The sequence below is a fragment of the Hyperolius riggenbachi genome, chromosome 10 (genome assembly GCF_040937935.1).
Source record: "Hyperolius riggenbachi isolate aHypRig1 chromosome 10, aHypRig1.pri, whole genome shotgun sequence".
Classification (NCBI taxonomy): Eukaryota; Metazoa; Chordata; class Amphibia; order Anura; family Hyperoliidae; genus Hyperolius; species Hyperolius riggenbachi.
Genome location: NC_090655.1, coordinates 44,061,449 through 44,080,560, shown reverse-complemented (window position 1 = coordinate 44,080,560; position 19,112 = coordinate 44,061,449). Strand labels below are relative to the sequence as shown.

The following is a 19,112-nucleotide window of genomic DNA, read 5'->3' as shown; positions in this document are numbered from 1 at the left end:
TTGTGTGCTATGACTCCTACACAGCCTCACATGCATAATGAAAAGGAATGCCAAATAATATTTAAAATACGGCTGATCTTAAAATAGTCAGCCTGTATTTGGATAATTACTGCATGGGGTGCATAGAACTAAATTCCTTCTACGGTGACTAAACAGTACTGGAACGAAGTGCTAGTGCTGTACCTGCGAAATAAAGACCACACAACCCAAGGCATTTCGCCCCTTAGGCCACGTACACAGCGGCCACTACATTCGGTGACAGCAGGAACACAATGCAATGGACTGGAACCCACTGGTTTTGTTGGGTACAGGGAAGCATACAGCTTCACCTTACTGTTAACGTGTACTTTTAGCGCCAATGCACTACATTCAGTATGATAAATAAAATGCTATGCATATCACATCTTTCATCCTTCTTCTCTTGCACTGCAATAATCCACACAAACCCAATGAAATTCCGAATGAGGTAAAAATCTTAGGCAATTGTCATGCAGTTTTTCGGTAAATTATCGAACATAACATTTTTACCAAAGATGTCTTATTGAAGTTAAGCCTATGTGTAAAAATTGTGGATTTTAAGCTGTTAATTAAAAAACAAGCGACACCCATGCTAACCTAAAAATAAAAAACACATATATAAGTAGATAAATACTACTTCTACTTGCATAACAGATGTATTGTGCTAGCCACGTAATGATTCCTGTGAATTTTATAAAGGAAAAGCAGAAAATCCTATTCTAGGCAGTGGCCATCTTGCCAAGCTAATGCTGACATCATATCCTCCCTGACTCTTGTTTCCCCCCCTCCCTTCTCTTGCTCATTGTGTATTCATTAGCTGTCCTCCTCCCAGAGTCTTCAGACACTCCCACTGAGGTGTATACTAGGAACTACACTGTCTTATCCTCCAATCAGAGTCACCTCAGCCTTGCTTGTAAACACAAGTAATAAGAGGGTGTGTCTGATAAGCAGCCAGGCAGGGAAATAAATGGAAGAGGAGGAATATATTATAGATAAAAAGAACTCCCAGCATTCAACTCTTTGACACTGTTTGGCACTAGGGCTAGTGCTCCTAAAGTATGTGATAACTCCAAACCATAACAGCAGAAAAAGTTTTGCAAGTTTTGAATGCAGGCTTAGCATCTTTATCACTTAATACACTCAGACCAGTTGCTGTTGAAATTTGATTTTTATGGTAACAACAATACCGCTTTAAAGCAGACCTGAACTCAGAACTTCCTCTCTGCTCTAAAAAGACACGCAACAGCATAATAACCTTGCAAGAAAAACATTTCTTTGTTACAACTGACATAAATCCTAAAATAAATCTCTAGTGTTTCTACGTCCTGCTTTCACGGAAACAGACGTATTGTTAACATCCTGTGCTTTCAAATGAGATAAGCATCTGCCGTGGCAGTCAGGTGACACAAGGGAGAGATCAAATTACAACATGTGATTAGTCACAGATGAGAGGGAATTAGACAGGCTAAACTCTCTGAATACATACAGGGTGCATTTTTCTATGCTTTCCTTCTGTCCTGTGCAAGAGTTCAGGTCCACTAAAAATATTTGTACATTTTTTGTTTTTAGGGTATGTGTTTTTGATTTGTGTGTATACTATTAGGCACAAATATCCAAGGAAGTAGGCTGGATCTGCGTTTTTTGGGGGTTTTGATGAAGGATTTTTGACTTTTAGCTTATTTACTTATATTAGTTGGGGTATGTGCTTTTTGACTGAAATCCCCCTTACATTTCCACCTACCGGTTTCGCTTTTATTCATCGATCTTCTCCCATAGCCTAAAATTGTATTTTTTTATTTCATTGATGAAATAGAGTTAAATGCATTGACTTTTGGTCTTTATGTCACAGCACTAGTTTATTCCCCCTAGGAGGACTTTAGTTCTATGCACCTTATCCAGTAATTATCCAGTTACGCGCTTCCTATTTCGAGACTAGCTGGTCTCACATATTATTAGGCACACCTATTCATTATGCATGGGAGGCTGTGTAGGAGTAATAGCACACAACGGTATAATTATTAGCGAGATATTAATTTTACATTCCCGCTTCATACACTTCTGGGCAGTCTGAGTGTTCCCTGCTTGGATTAGACTGCTATGTTAATTGCACTTGGTTCAGCTACAGTTTTGGTTCCGCTATAGAGGACTTTTCCAGACTGATTTTATATTTCTTAATAAAAGTTATGCTGATGGGGCTACCAATCACTTTAAGGAATAAAGAGGAACTGTAGTGAAAATAATGTAACAGCTGCTTTATAAATGATATAGTCAGTGTGTGCCCCTTGTAAGACCTTTCCTAACCTTTATTTACATTCTTTAATGTATCACAGGCGCTAACATATTGTCCTGTCAGGTGCGGAATGTTTTTTTTTTTACTGATAGCACTTATGCCAGTGAAAATAATACCTGGTATCCCAGAATGCTCTAGGAGGAGAATAACACAAATCTAAACAGCCTAGGCTAAGTCTCACTGGGAGGGTGGGGATACATACTAATATACAGCAATATATAGCTATAGGACGTGTTTCTGATGCTGAATCCAGGATGTTTCATGTAAAAGTGGGTATCCTGAATCATTTACTGCATTTGCTATATGTCACTACAGTTCCTCTTTAACATGTACCCGAGGTGATATGTGACATGGTAAGATAAACATGTGTATGCAAAACATATTAATAACCAGGCTGTTTAACTTGATTCATTTTGCTGCCAGAAAGAGTTAATTTCTAAGCATGGAAGTGACAGCTTGTGGATTGTCGGTACCTTGTCAGAAATATAGTAAACATCACTGATAAGCAAATTTCTTCCATAAAAGTTTTCCTGGCAGAATACAACATCTGAGGGCAGGGGGGAGATTTGACAAGGTCAATAGTTCATATATTTATACTCAGGGACACTTAATACACTGCTACTGATTACAGACAGTAAAACATTCAGCCTACTTCGTGAATGTTTATTTATAAAAGAAAACAATTGGATACTTAATTACTTCCGTACCAGCAGTCTCTGCCCCCATAAAGGGATACTTAAGTCAAAGTAAAAAAATGAGTTTTACTCACCTGGTGCTTCCCTCAGCCCCCTGCAGCTGTCCGGTGCCCTCGCAGCATCGCTCCGATCCTCCTGTACCCGCTGGCGGCTCCTTCCGGTTTCGGCGACAGCCGCCGACAGGCTGGGAATGCAAGTGATTCTTCGCGTTCCCTGCCACAGTAGCGCCCTCTATGCTGTTATTGCGGCAAGAAGGCCGCAATAACAGCATAGAGGGCGCTACTGTGGCTGGGAACGCGAAGAATCACTCGCATTCCCAGCCTGTCGGCGGCTGTCGCCGAAACCGGAAGTGGCTGCCGGCGGGGACAGGAGGATCGGAGGGACACCGTGAGGGCACCGGACAGCTGCAGGGGGCTGAGGGAAGCCCCAGGTGAGTAAAACTCATTTTTTTTCTTTGACTTAAGTATCCCTTTCAGGGGGCAGAGACTGCTGGCACGGTAAAACCACACTTACTGGTGAATTGCCGCAATCATCAGCCACTCCCGCCCATCACACTGTTCTGTTCCCGCCGCAGGTCCCTGCGAGCAGATCAGGAGCCGCTTTCATTGGCTCTTGACGCTGTCAATCAATGTAAGCCAATGGGATTTGCTTACAGTGATGACAGAGTCAGGAGCCAATGAAATCACAACTCTGCCGTCATAGAGACAGCAGGGTGAGTGATCTACAGCGGGGAGACAGTGTCGCGATCGGTGGGAGTGGTAGAACCACGTAGCGAAGAGTGTTGAAATCTACATCCTGTCAGATCCGCGCAGCCACATGCAGGACGTAGATTTCAACTGCGTCGGTCCGGAACTGGTTAAAAAAGTCATTTTTCGGAGTAGGAGGATAAATATAATTGCTTATCTCATCAGTCTATTTTCACTTTAAGTATTGTGGGACAAACTAGACTTTCTTTGAACATTTTTTTAAGACAGGAATTATTTTATTCTCCATGCATTTTAAATGGCAGTGCACGAGTGAGTGGCATCTGAAAGGGTAGATAAGTATAAAAGCACAATGGGTTCATACATCAATCATTTCTTAGTGATCTACCGTGGGGATTTCTTAAAGCGACTCCAAGCATCTCTCATGGGTATGCCTTTAACCTCTTGACGACCAGCTAACGCCGATTGGCGTAAACTGGTCGTCTGCGGGTTTCCATGGAAACGGCCGCTCGTTCGAGCGGCCTTTCCATGTCCGTTCACGGAGGGTGTCTCCGTGAACAGCCGGAGAGCCGCAGATCGCGGCTCGCTGGCAAAATGTAAACACGTGGGGAAGAAATCCCCGCTGTTTACATCATACGGCGCTGCTGCGCAGCAGCGCTGTAAGGAAGATCGGCGATCCCCGGCCTCTGAAGCCTATCCTTCAATGCGCAGGGCAGCCCAGGAAGGAAGAGAGAGGGAGGGAGCACAGAAAATGATGCGGAGGGGGGCTCTGAAGAGCCCCCCCCCCGCAAAGCGCAGCAAGCCAGCGGCGATCAGACCCCCCAGCAGGACATCCCCCTAGTGGGGAAAAAAGGGGGGAAGTCTGATCGCCCTGGCATAATACTGATCTGTGCTGCGGGCTGGAGAGCCCACGCAGCACAGATCAGGCAAATCACCCCTGGTCGGCAAGTGGTTAAAGAGGAACTCCAGTGAAAATAATGCAATAAAAAAAGTGCTTCATTTTTACAATAATTATGTATAAATGATTTAATCAGTGTTTGCCCACTGTAAAATCTTGTAAATCCCTGATTTACATTCTGACATTTATTACATGGTGACATTTTTACTGCTGGCAGGTGATATAGCTGCTGCATGCTTTTTTGGGCAGTTGGAAACAGCTGTAAACAGCTGTTTCCTATAACGCAACAAGGTTCACAGACAGGAAACTGCCAGGAGTACCACGGTCCTCAGAGTTTCTTGTGGGAGGGGTTTCACCACAATATCAGTCATACAGCGCCCCCTGATGGTCTGTTTGAGAAAAGAATAGATTTCTCATGTAAAAGGGGGTATCAGCTACTGATTGGGATAAAGTTCAATTCTTGGTCGGAGTTTCTCATTAAGCATACCCAGGAACAATTGAGTGTGCCAGCACACTTACTAGCCACTTGTTATCCAAATGCCCCTTGATATTGCTGCTATAAAATTAATGGGGCCAGACGACTTCATACAAAGTCGTGCTATGACCCCTCTGGAGGAGCCTCTTGCACTGGCCATGCGTGTCACTTCCTCTTCCTGCTACCTTCACTTGTTCAATGGCCATGTGTGTCTCTTCCTGCTTCATTCAGTGTTGCACTTCTCTAACAGAGAGGATGACTCCTCTGGACAGGGGTGACCCGGAGTTAAAACATAGTTATAACATAGCCAAGATGGCGGCCACGGTTTTTAAATTGAATTCGAACGAAAACTATTTAGTGTAGAACGGGCATCAAATAAAAGAGGAGAGCACAAGCTACAGAACAATATACATCTTCAAGTACTTTGCAGTACTGGTCAGAGTCCCTTTAACCAATGGAATGGAGCAGTTCTTCATATGCTAAATGTTCAGCCAAAATAGTGCCAAATGATTGCCTCACACAAGAGTTATCTGATTTATATGGAGGTGTAAGAGCCCCCATGTTGCAATACATGGAGGCAGGGCTGCTCAAATCCGGATCCGGGAGACATCCGGATAGTTCTATCCAGATATCTCCCAGTTACCTGTGGGGGGTGGGAAGGCAATCTTACCTGTCTGACGTCTTCTTCGGTCCGTCCCTCGGCGCCTCCCACAATGCGGTGATTACAAACACTTCCTCCTTCCGGTTTGAAGGAGGAAGTGTATATAATCACGTGGCGCGTGTGGAGCGCATCGTGGGAGGCGCTGAGGGACGGACGAAGAAGACGTCAGACAGGTAAGATTGACCCCCCCGCCCACCCCGCACAGGTTTACTGGGAGATATCCGGATAGCAACTATCCGGGTATCTCCCAGATCCGGATTTGAGCAGCCTTACATGGAGGGCAATGATGCTTTTTGGGAAGAAATCCTACATCATTTTGCGTAAGGGAACTCAGAAATAGCTAGTAGTACTCTGCTCGGTCACCGGATTACTGGATGGTCATATAGGTGTTGTTGCAGTCCATTGTACAACTTTCAGTCTTTCTCATTTGTCTATTTTTTTTTTCTTTTTAAGGTGTAATGCAGCAATTTGCAATCTCTGAGGCAACGCTTATGGCCTGGTCATCAATGGACGGCGAAGAAGAAAGTGTCCACTCCAACCAGGAGAGACATAGTGAAACCTACCAGGAGCTGCTAGAAAACCAGGGTATGCGATACATGTTGCACACAATATGTCAATGTTTTCTGCTTAAAGCCCTCGCACGTCTATACTTTGTGCAATGAATTTACTGTATTTAAACTACGGTACGTGGCTGGCTGGGTCAGACAGCTCTATTAAAAGTTGATTTGACAGTACAATTTTACTAGGCAGACAGCACTCCTGGTTTCTCCAAGTGTCCCATCATCAACAAAAGCAAGAAGTTTTAAATCAGGATGATACCATTTATTGGCTAACTACAAATGAATAAGAATAAACAAGCTTTCGGCCTTGCAGCCTTCGTCAGGTTTACATCCTGTTAGTTTGCAATGTATACCTGACGAAGGCTGCACGGCCGAAAGCTTGTTTATTCTTATTCATTTGTAGTTAGCCAATAAATGGTATCATCCTGATTTAAAACTTCTTGCTTTTACTGATGGCTAACACGGTACAATCAGGGCCGGCGCTACCATTAAGGCAGAGGAGGCAGCTGCCCCAGGGCCCCAGAGCTTGTAGGGGCCCCCAGTGGCTACAAGAGGGAAAAAATTTTTTTCAAATCGGCCTTATAGTTCCTGAGAAAATCGATTTTAAAGTTTCAAAGGAAAAAAAAACACATTTAAAAACCTGCCGAATTTAATGGTTAATAACAAATCCACCTTAAATGCTAGAAACCCTAAATTTGCAGGATATGTTAAGGAGCTCATTAGGAATAAGAGGAAAAAACAATTTTTCAAAAAGACCTTATAGTTTTTGAGAAAATCGATTTTAAAGTTTCAAAGGAAAAAAACATTTAAAAACCTGCCGACTTTAATGGTTAATAACAGATCCACCTTAAATGCTAGAAACCCTATAAGACCTTATAGTTTTTGAGAAAATCGATTTTAAAGTTTAGAAGGAAAAAAGTATAGTTTCAAATGCGGTAAATGTCACTTTTAGTAGCAAACCTAGCGGTAGTGTAATTTTACATGTATAAAAAGAAAGAGCAATACATTTCCTGACGGGGTTTCCAGGGGGTCCATACGCAGCCGCAATGCTTTGGCCAGGGATCGCTATACAGCCGCAATATGGCTGTATGAAGATTCCTGGCATTTTTTCCTATTTTCCCAATTTTTTTTTATGTTTAGAGTGTGGGATTTTTTTTTTTTTTTAATTATGTGGGGTCCCCCCTCCTGAAACTTTTTAACCCCTTGTCCCCCATGCAGGCTGGGATAGCCAGAATGTGGAGCTCTGACCGATTGGGACTTCACACCCTGACTATACCAGCTGCAAAAAAGGTCCCCTAATGCCGATTTTTCTTCCGGGGTATATGTTGGGGGGGCCCCCCAGGTTTATTTTGCCCTGGGGCCCCATTGTTGCTTAAACCGGCCCTGGGTACAATACCCTACTGCTACTATCATCAACAATATGAGACGTTCAGGGAGGAGCAGGGGAGGTTCACTAGTGAGTCTCTTCCTGTGTGTTCAGATCACCTGATCCTACTCACTTCCTCCCACTACTAAGAGATTTTAACTGTTAGTGGCCAGCCAGTACTACAGCATGAGAGCAGAGAACATGAACTGAAAATAAAAAGTTAAAATAATCATACACAGGTCATACTTACCCCATAAAGCTTCCTGCTCAGCACACTGTTAAACTGTAATATCACCCACTTGAGCCATAGGGAAACATTACCTTGCACATTCAGTTGTAACTGACAGCTGCTGATATATAACTGACAGCAACTGGTATATTTCAGTTCTGACAAAAGATTGTCAGAACTGGAAGGTATCACTGGAAGAGATCACTGTAAGAAGAAAATGGTGACCTTCTTAGAGGAATTGACAGTGGAGTTAGTATGTAATATTCATTTGCAGCTACGTCATGTGTTTATGTTAAATAATTTTACTCGCTTCAGATTCCCTTTAAAGGACCACTATCGTGAAAAAAGTAGGAAGTTAAAATTTGACAGAACCAACATGTTTTGAGCCAGTCCATCTCCTCATGGGGGATTCTCAAGGTCTTCTTTGTTTTCAACAGCATTTCCTGAACGGCACTTTAAGTGCCAAAAACAGTAAGGCCCGGTTCACATTAGAATTTTTCTGCGGAGCCGGCCGTAAGGATCCGGCCATCAGGATCAGGAGCTATCAGTTTTTACAGCCAGTGTGCTGTAAACTGTCAGTTTTCTATTTGTTACTATGTAGCTGCAAAACCTTCTGTTTCCATTCAGTTCAGCAAAACGGTCCGGAAAATTAGGACCTGCTGCATTCACGGAAACGTAAAGCTGGTTCCGTTGGCAAATGCAGATGTGAATCGGGCCTAAGATACCAGCTAGCCTTCCTACTCACTTGAACACGATTTTGTCAGTTAGACTTTGCAACTGCTGTTGAGGAAATGCTGTTGAAAACAAAGAAAACCCCGAGAGTCCTCCATGAGGAGATGGACTGGCCCAAAACCTGTCAGTTCTGTCAGACTTTAACTGCATACTTTTTCAGGATAGTGGTCCTTTCATAGATTTTTCATCTTGTCTCTGCTTAGTGCGTAAAAAGTATTTTCACACCCTCCCCATTGTTTTTGTAACAGGGTGTCTTCAAAGAAAAGTGAGAAACAGAAATATATCACAGGCAGCGCAGAGTAATGAGAAATACATGTGGCTTTTGTAAACAGAATGCCGATGGTGGGGTCGAAGCAGCTTAAAAGGGCACCACCATAGGTGTCAATGTGGTAGTTTGGGTGTAGGGAACACCTGCGATGCAAGCTGCAGCTCCAATCACTTTGCCGTCCATGGCAGTGCCAAAAATATCATCAGATAGCATTAGATGGCGAAGGCTGGGAGGTCTTTAGGATTTGTCCCCGCCAGGCCCAGCGGGGTCCTTAGTGTTAGACGTTAGGGATGGGTGTTCTAAGGTCAGGCACCACCAGGGTGGGTTTAGGGTTAGGCAGCGATTTTACTAGCGGCTATCTCCAGAGGCCATTTTTACATTTTCACAGGTAGGAAACAGGGATGAGTGAAAAAGATTATATTCTTCTTATTAATTTTTCGCAAAAATAATGTAGGATAAACTAAAATAAATTTGTTTTGTGCCTTGTGAATTTTCGCAGTAAAAATAAAAAATGTTTGTGTTTTTTTGCAAATTTTCACATTGGAAAGAAAAAAATTGTTTTCTTTGACCATATTGCGAAAATTCAAGTCATTTCACAAATATTTACAGTGGTGTGAAAAACTATTTGCCCCCTTCCTGATTTCTTATTCTTTTGCATGTTTGTCACACTTAAATGTTTCTGCTCATCAAAAACCGTTAACTATTAGTTAAAGATAACATAATTGAACACAAAATGCAGTTTTAAATGATGGTTTTTATTATTTAGTGAGAAAAAAAACTCAAAACCTACATGGCCCGGTGTGAAAAAGAAATTGCCCCCTGAACCTAATAACTCGTTGGGCCACCCTTAGCAGCAATAACTGCAATCAAGCGTTTGCGATAACTTGCAACAAGTCTTTTACAGCGCTCTGGAGGAATTTTGGCCCACTCATCTTTGCAGAATTGTTGTAATTCAGCTTTATTTGAGGGTTTTCTTACATGAACTGCCTTTTTAAGGTCATGCCACAACATCTCAATAGAATTCAGGTCAGGGCTTTGACTAGGCCACTCCAAAGTCTTCATTTTGTTTTTCTTCAGCCATTCAGAGGTGGATTTGCTAGTGTCTTTTGGGTCATTGTCCTGCTGCAGTACCCAAGATCGCTTCAGCTTGAGTTGACGAACAGATGGCCTGACATTCTCCTTCAGGATTTTTTGGTAGACAGTAGAATTCATGGTTCCATCTATCACAGCAAGCCTTCCAGGTCCTGAAGCAGCAAAACAACCCCAGACCATCACACTACCACCACCATATTTTACTGTTGGTATGATGTTCTCTTGCTGAAATGCTGTGTTACTTCTACAACAGATTTAACAGGACACGCACCTTCCAAAAAGTTCAACTTTTGTCGCGGCGGTCCACAAGGTATTTTCCCACAAGTCTTGGCAATCATTGAGATGTTTTTTTTAGCAAAATTGAGACGAGCCTTAATGTTCTTTTTGCTTAAAAGTGGTTTGCACCTTGGATATCTGCCATGCAGGCTGTTTTTGCCCAGTCTCTTTCTTATGGTGGAGTTTTGAACACTGACCTTAATTGAGACAAGTGAGGCCTGCAGTTCTTTAGATGTTGTCCTGGGGTCTTTTGTGGCCTCTCGGATGAGTTTTCTCTGCGCTCTCGGGGTAATTTTGGTCGGCCGGCCACTCCTGGGAAGGTTCTTCACTGTTCCATGTTTTTGCCATTTGTGGATAATGGCTCTCACTGTGGTTCGCTGGAGTCCCAAAGCTTTAGAAATGGATTTATAACCTTTACCAGACTGATAGATCTCAATTACAGTACTTTTGTTCTCATTTGTTCCTGAATTTCTTTGGATCTTGGCATGATGTCTAGCTTTTTAGGTGCTTTAGTCTACTTCTCTGTGTCTGATAGCTCCTATTTAAGTGATTTCTTGATTGAAACAGGTGTGGCAGTAATCAGGCCTGGGGGTGACTACAGAAATTGAACTCAGGTGTGATAAACCACAGTTAAGTTATTTTTTAACAAGGGGGGCAATCACTTTTTCACACAGGGCCATGTAGGTTTTGAGTTTTTTTTCCTCACTAAATAATAAAAACCATCATTTAAAATTGCGTTTTGTGTTCAATTATGTTATCTTTGACTAATAGTTAACGGTTTTTGATGAGCAGAAACATTTAAGTGTGACAAACATGCAAAAGAATAAGAAATCAGGAAGGGGGCAAATAGTTTTTCACACCACTGTATATGCAAAAATGACAAACTAAAATTCACAAGCAACACTGGTGGGGAAGGTTTACAGTCTTTATTTACTGTACAGGGATGAACTGCAGTTGCAGTGCTGGTAGCAAAGGTTTTATTTTTCAGCGCAGGGAGGATGGGAGGGTCAAGCAGTCTGCTCTGTGAGGCGCTTAAAGGAGCGCTATGGCGAATTACTGTTTAAATTAATGCAGCATAAAATTAAGCCAGCATCCAAAAGAAGCTGCAATAAAAAAGCTTTAATTTAAAAAAAAATAAACAGAGCTGCTTGCTCCGTCACTTTAGCTTTCAGTATCCCCTCATTTGCAGGGCCAGATTAGTACCTTTCACCGCCCAAGGCCCACTGTTACCGATCGCCCCCCTTGAGGCTAGTGATGCCTCTGTGCAGCATCAGTTCCCAAATTGTTGCCTGAGAGATCGTTTCATGATCCCCAATGGGTAACAATTGTTGCATGTTGGAAAGTCCAGGACTATCCAGAAGCATCCCACTAAGGCATTATCTAAATATAAAAATAACTAAAGGTAAGTATTTATATATTAATAATGCGCAGAAGTCCTCGACTTTCTGGCAGAACAGAGGGGCATAGCGGTAAAACAAAGGGGCTGAAGAGGACGGCCACTGTGCTCATGGGGCTTGAGAAAGCCCCATGTAAGTATAAATAGGAGCTAATGAACCATCTCAGGTTCACTTTACAGTGCACCTGAGACAAAATAACCTCAAGGAATTATACTTACTGGGGCTTCTTCCAAGCCCCTGTAGTCTGTTAACTCTCTCACTGTCTCCCCACCTCCCTAAGTGTTGCTGCTGTCAGGCCCCTAAATTTGGCAACTTGTCTATGGCACAGGCCATTGCGCATTCACGGTCCTGGCCGTGCACAACCTCTGATTGTGCTGCTGTTGCCAGGAGAGAACTGTGCATAGTCAGTTCATATAGATGATAGCTACATTTGCGCAGAACACTTCCAGTTATGTGATCCTGATAGGGGTGAGCACGGCTGGGACCCAGACTGCGCCATGGCCCCCAACCCAGGTGGATTGTGGATCCAACTGCAGGAGAACCGAGATGACTGGCATGGAGGGAACTAGCCGACAACAGGGGGCTGGAGGAAGCCCCAGGTAAGCATAAAACCTTGTGGTCATTTTGTTCTAGGTTTACTTTAAAGGCTGGCTGTGTCCTGTGTATATGGCAATGCTCATTGTCATTTACAGCACAGGCAGGGGAAACACACCTTTTAATCACCTTACCAAAGGCTGTGCTTTCTTCTTCCTCCACATGCTTGAACCACACTGTGAGATTTGCATCCTAAGCGTCGGACTAAACAGACCAGTACATTACTTATGGGGGACATCTGGTATGACTGTTTATTTTTTTCAGATCTAACTTCCGTCATCTGGTTGTTTTGGTTTCTCCACACTCACGAGCCTAGCCGCCCGCTACAAACAGTTGTAAAACTGCGTTTCCTCACAGCGTAGACTGAAGCTATGAAGGACCCCTGCACTCTGACAGACAATAAATCAGCCACCTTATCTCGGCTGTCTATCCGTCCCCCCTCTGTGTTAGGTGGCTGATTTATTGCCTGTCAGAGTGCAGGGGTCCTTCATAGCTTCAGTCTACGCTGTGAGGAAACGCAGCTTTACAATAGAGATGCGAAGTTCGGATCTTTTCAATGATCCGGATGATTCGAATCCAAACATTGAAAAGATCCAGATCATTTTACAAGGGAAGCATTCGGGGGTGAAATGACTAGCAGGACAGGAGAAGGGGAGGGGGGTGGACACACAGAGAAGGGGAGAAGATGGACAGAGGGCAGGGAGTGGACAGAGAAGGGACGAGCAGAGAGCAGAAATGTTTGTTTTCTCACAATACCCACATGCTGCAATCATATGCTTTACATATATTTCACCTATATGTTCATCTGTATACTTTGAATGCTAAAGTCGCACAGTGAAAAAAAAACATTCCCCAAAGCATTCCCAGAAGTCAAGTGCAGCTGTTTAAAAGGAGTGCAGGAGGATCATATTGCACAGCAATCACAGTGCCTGCAAAGTTACTGAGCTGTGCTGAGCTGAGCCAAAAGCTTCCAATTTGTTCACTGTGCACAACTACGGAACAGACAGCCTATAATGAGCAGCACATTATAGCCTAGGGTGACCATATTTTGATTTCCAAAAAAGAGGACGATCACAACAGCATGTGGGCGTGGTCATGGGTGGGGCCAAATATACAAGACCTTAGCAGTGTGCTGTTCAACTTCGTGGGCATGGAGGGACGTTTTTTTTTCCAGACCACATGGTGGAGGGCCGGCCAACCACAAAATGCAATCAGATTCGCAGAAGAATTCTCCACAAAATGCAATGAGATTGGCAGCAGATTTCCCCACAAATGTGCGGACAAGGTATATGTTTCGCAGTATAGGTTAGATAGGAATATGGCCCCAGTATAGCTTAGATAGGTATATGCCCCCAGTATAGCTTAGATAAATATATGCCCCCAGTATAGCTCAGATAGGTATATGCCCCCAGTATAGCTTAGATAGGTATATGCCCCCAGTATAGCTTAGATAGGTATATGCCCCCAGTATAGCTTAGATAGGTATATGGCCCCAGTATAGCTTAGATAGGTATATGCCCCCAGTATAGCTTGGATAAATATATGCCCCCAGTATAGCTCAGATAGGTATATGCCCCCAGTATAGCTTAGATAGGTATATGCCCCCAGTATAGCTTAGATAGGTATATGCCCCCAGTATAGCTTAGATAGGTATATGCCCCCAGTATAGCTTAGATAGGTATATGCCCCCAGTATAGCTCAGATAGGTATATGCTCCCAGTATAGCTCAGATAGGTATATGCCCCCAGTATAGCTCAGATAGGTATATGCCCCCAGTATAGCTCAGATAGGTATATGCCCCCAGTATAGCTTAGATAGGTATATGCCCCCAGTATAGCTTAGATAGGTATATGCCCCCAGTATAGCTAAGATAGGTATATGCCCCCAGTATAGCTCAGATAGGTATATGCCCCCAGTATAGCTCAGATAGGTATATGCCCCCAATATAGCTCAGATAGGTATATGCCCCCAATATAGCTCAGATAGGTATATGCCCCCAGTGTAGCTCAGATAGGTATATGCCCCCAGTGTAGCTCAGATAGGTATATGCCCCCAGTGTAGCTCAGATAGGTATATGCCCCCAGTATAGCTCAGATAGGTATATGCCCCCAGTGTAGCTCAGATAGGTATATGCCCCCAGTATAGCTCAGATAGGTATATGCCCTCAGTGTAGGTTAGATAGGTATATGCCCTCAGTGTAGGTTAGATAGGTATATGCCCTCAGTGTAGGTTAGATAGGTATATGCCCCCAGTGTAGGTTAGATAAGTAGATGCCCTCAGTGTAGGTTAGATAGGTAGATGCCCCCCTCCCGTATGGCCAGGAGGGTGTGCACAGCGGCGGGGAGAGAAGTTTCCACTTACCTGCCTGGATCCTGCAGAGGACTTCCATCTTCAGCCTCTCCCGGCGCGTGTCGCATTGGTTAGAGCTCCCCCTGTGATGACAGGCGGTTACGTCATCACAGGGGGCGCTGTTACCATACCGACAGACGCCGGGACAGGAAGTAGATAGTAGCTGGCAGGATCGAGGAAGGTAAGTGGGAAATTCTCTCTCCCGCTGTTCCGCCAGGTGCCCGCACACCCGCCGCTCGGTGTCCGCCCGCCGCAGCAGAGCGAGGCCCCCCCCACCCCGCAGTGTGAGGCCCCAAGCGGGGGGCGTGCCCCACCTGTATGCTGGCGCCGCCCCTGCGTGAGCTCTTCCCCGGGCATTTAAAAAAACCGGCCGGATGCCCCGGACAGGTCTGAAAAAGAGGACCTGTCCGGGGAAAAGAGGACGCATGGTCACCCAGTATGTGTGCTCTACACATATCTGGCAGTGGCACCCATGTCCCCTCTCTCTCATCTACCTGTCCCTGGCTCCCCTCCAACAGAGCGATCCATCTCTGCTCTGCTTCCAGGACCCCGCTGCCCGCTGAGAGGGGGCGTGTTGCTCCTGGCCCCGCCCCTTTTAGGATCCAAATCACTCATTTTGATGATTCGGATGATTCGACTCACAAAAGAGATCCGAATCGTTCATGATCCGGACAACACTACTTTACAACTGTTTGTAGCGGGCGGCTAGGCTCGTAGGTGTGGAGAAACCAAAACAACCAGATGACGGAAGTTAGATCTGAAAAAAATAAACAGTCATACCAGATGTCCCCCATAAGTAATGTACTGGTCTGTTTAGTCCGACGCTTAGGATGCAAATGAGGGGATACTGAAAGCTAGTGACGGAGCAAGCAGCTCTGTTTATTTTTTTTAAAACCAAAGCTTTTTTATTGCAGCTTCTTTTGGATGCTGGCTTAATTTTATGCTGCATTAATTTAAACGGTAATTCGCCATAGCGCCCCTTTAACTTGAATCCTTGTGCAGATTGTTTGATACTCCTCCCTATATTGCCTGATGAAGCGGGGTTGAACCTGCGAAACGCGTTGCATTTCTTTTTGGAGTTCCTAATAAATGTGTTTGACTGTCTGAATCGCAGTCGTTTTCGTGTCTGCTTGAGGGAGGTAAGACCACCGCTTCCTCCTTCAATTTTGCCATTTAAGTTGGTTTTTAAACTCATTTAATCTAATCTTATACTTTTGGCGCCTCTGTTCATTGTATACAATGCTCTGTGTTGAGGAAGCAACTCCCTTTTTGCTGGCAAGAAGGAATTATAGGAGCCAGCCAGCTGGGTATTGTAAATATATATATTTGTTTCAAAAGTATAGACATGTAGTAGAAGCACACTGTGCATAATATTGTTATATGCATAAAATAATGTGAGGCTGAACTAGTACTTCAGAGAAAATGTATAGTAAATGTTAATTTTTTTCTTTATTTTTGTGTAATTAAACAAGAAAAAAAAGCTTATAGGATATCCGAGGCGAATTAAATGAACTAGCTTTAGTTACCTGGGGCATCTTCCAGCCCCTAGTGGTCACTCTGTCCCTCGCCTCTGTTCTGGTCTTCTCTCCGCTCCTGCTGGCAGGCTCAGAGCGTACTGTGCCTGCACATGCTCAGAAGACGCCGACCCACCAGGGGGACCGGAGAGAAGACCGGAGCTGTGGCGAGGGAAAGACGTGTCCTCTAGGGGCTGGAAGAAGCCCCAGGTAAGTAAAGCTAGTTTATTTAATTTTCATCGGATATCCTTTAAGTTTGTGACATGGATAGATGTAGTTTTAACTTAATGCTTTCTCTTCTTCTTTGGCCTGTCCTCCCTTTGTCGCCCATGTACAGATAATCTCGCACAGGCACACTCGGAGTGTTGGCCACATTCATATGTGTCCCAAGGACTGTACTGCCTCGGTTCCTCAGAGGCATGGGCAAGCAGCGAGCAGTCATTAACAGTGTCCCCGGCACCCACAGGTGGAGGTGGGATCACAAACCCAGGACCTGAATTGGAGGAGAGACCGCTAGAGAACATCTGTGAGATTGCCCCTCAGTTACTGCACTCTAAAATATCACCGTCCGAAGAAGATGATGTTGTGTGTCATGACCTGCAGTCCCTGTCTCCACCTCGTGAGGAAGGGGACAGCCCACCGCACAGCCGCAAGGTTTCAGATGTGGCCACATCTGGGGTGCAGTCCGGGGAGGAGGAGGAGGAACGGGAAGCGGAGAATTAAGTCCATCAGGAGGAACCAGCGGATGGATATAAGCTTGAGGAGAGGAGCGTGAGAGAGTGTTGCCGTATGGTGTATCCTGGGGGTCATTTCTCAAAGCTTCCCATAGAACAGAAATCATTTCTTTACACATTACATTTGTATGTAAGAAGTGTTTGTTCCACCAGAGACCATGGCACACCGAAAGAAAAAGAGTAACCTTCAAAATCAACAAAACTCCTTAGGCTTACTTGATAATTAAGGAGAACTCCACAGCTTGTACTTTCAACAGCCAATCCACACTGCGGTTTTGGAAAACCAACAGTTCTTTCTATGTTAAAATATTTAAGGAGTCCATGACTCTCCCCAGGTGGATACCTTGCCACTCCTTAGGTGGTTGTAATGAGAAAGTCCACAAAAAAATTGGCTACTATGATCCAGGGGCAGTTTTCCCTGCTCTGGCCCAGCCTAAGCTGTTTTTTTTTTCACCAGGATGCGGTGAATTGTGGTACAGTAGAGTCTTAGTTATCCACCACTGATGGGGATCGGCTGATGCCAGATAAGTGTGCTTTGTGGGTTAAAAATAGGCTAATACAATACTATAGCCCACTCTACAGTATATACATACCATGAACTCTGTATTAAATGTTAAAATACAGTAATTGGAAGTATATTAACCTTGGGGGAGCCATGGAATCCAGTCTTTAAGCACAGCAGAGCCCACAAACAGCCTAAGCAGTTGTCCTTCATCACTGTGAGTACTGCCAACGATTTGTGATGGTTGGTTGAGACTGCTGGTTAGTTGAGTTCCGGATATCTAGGACTCTACTGTATGTGCCTACAGGGCTTGGAAGGGGTTGTCAGGTGTTGAGTTTATCCATCAGGTGCTCTCCCACCACAATGAAAATACAGTTGTTCTTTGGGTATATGTGGTGGTTGCTGAAGCTCCGTATTTTAAATTATCTATATTTTACTAGAATTCTTTATAAAAATGGGGAATTTTTTTATCCTTATTGTCCCTTCGGAACAGGCTTGTCTTCTCCAATGCTAGGTATTTAATATATAAACTTGCTTGAGTGTAAAAATTGCAGACGGTGTTGCCGAGGAAACTGGTGGGCCAATTTCCATTCTACCATGTACATGACCTTTGGTATTGTTTGTAAAATTCTTAAAAGAGGCAAGAGCAAAATGGCAGCACCACGACTAACGAAGGAAAAACTCTATCTGCTTTCAATGGGATCCCTTTTCTCTTTTGGTGCTGGCATCTTCCTCTCATATTCAGAAAGAGCTATTAGTAACGGAATCTTGTAGAACCTACTCCCGTAAGTCCACCAGAAACTATAATGAATATCCCAAAGAGTGATTCATTGGCAGGGATGATAAGGATATCTGGAGAAGGCCTCTTTTCATCTTACCATTAATACATGTAAATTCAAAAAGTAGCGTAAACGTTTTCGTCTTTTGCTTTGATAAATGACCCCCTTTGAGGTGTGAGAGAACGTCTGGAGGAAGTAGGCACCGTGACAAATGCCTAGGCGGAGGCGGTCTGCCCTTCTGTCCTGCCATCATTGCAGAGAAGTCTTCCCTTGTTCTCGGAGAGAGATAACTGCCATCTTCCACCACCTTGGCATCTGTAATATGAATCCACAACACTAAAGCTCCAATCTCGTCCTTTGGCTCTCACCATCTTCACCAGAGATGGGTCCAGGCATTGGGCGCACAGACTGCTCCGTGTTGGGGGAGGTCTCGCATGCCTTAAAGTGATCTCCCCCCAAAAAAACAAACTCCCAAAAATCATTTGCCAAATTCCCACCCCCTTCCAAAAGAAAAACAAAAAACTTTAATCTGCATTCCGCCAAAGACCACAGAGCATCATACTTCATTAATTCATTCCCTGCCAAAGGTCTAATGGGCATTGTGCTTTATTCCCTTGCCAGCTCACATCCACCCCCACCCTCATCTCATAAAATTACAGGGCATTTGAAACAAATTTTGTTTTTCTATAAATACTCATTCTCATAACTTTGGCTTGCTTGATTATTTTTGATTTGCAGAAACGCTTTGTTAAACCTTGCCATTTCCATGTCCTCAGACATCTCTCAGCAAAAATGTTTTTGCGCAAAGTGTTTACGATTTATATCTGTTTCCATTTTTGTCTTGCCAAAAACCTGCAGAGCATCTTTGTGGCACCATCCTGTCCTGTGAGCTTGTTGTCCTCCACAGTGTACAAGAACAGCATCAAGGCTCATATAAGGCACCATTGGGGACTACTTAAGGCATCAAGATGTCAAGAGG

The 19,112-nt window shown here is 44.0% G+C and overlaps 1 protein-coding gene across 6 annotated transcripts in view; it reads left to right on the top strand.

Moving 5' to 3' along the window:
- The window catches only part of FAM131B (family with sequence similarity 131 member B), a 122,258-nt gene extending 103,419 nt beyond the window's left edge, over window positions 1-18,839 (top strand). For all 6 annotated transcript variants that reach the window (XM_068258079.1, XM_068258082.1, XM_068258078.1 and 3 more), the window contains 2 exons: window positions 6,195-6,326; window positions 16,456-18,839. In XM_068258079.1, the coding sequence (XP_068114180.1) occupies window positions 6,195-6,326; window positions 16,456-16,841 (518 nt within the window). In that variant the 3' untranslated portion in view covers window positions 16,842-18,839. The remainder of the gene's footprint in view (window positions 1-6,194; window positions 6,327-16,455) is intronic.
- Window positions 18,840-19,112: the final 273 nt, after the last annotated feature.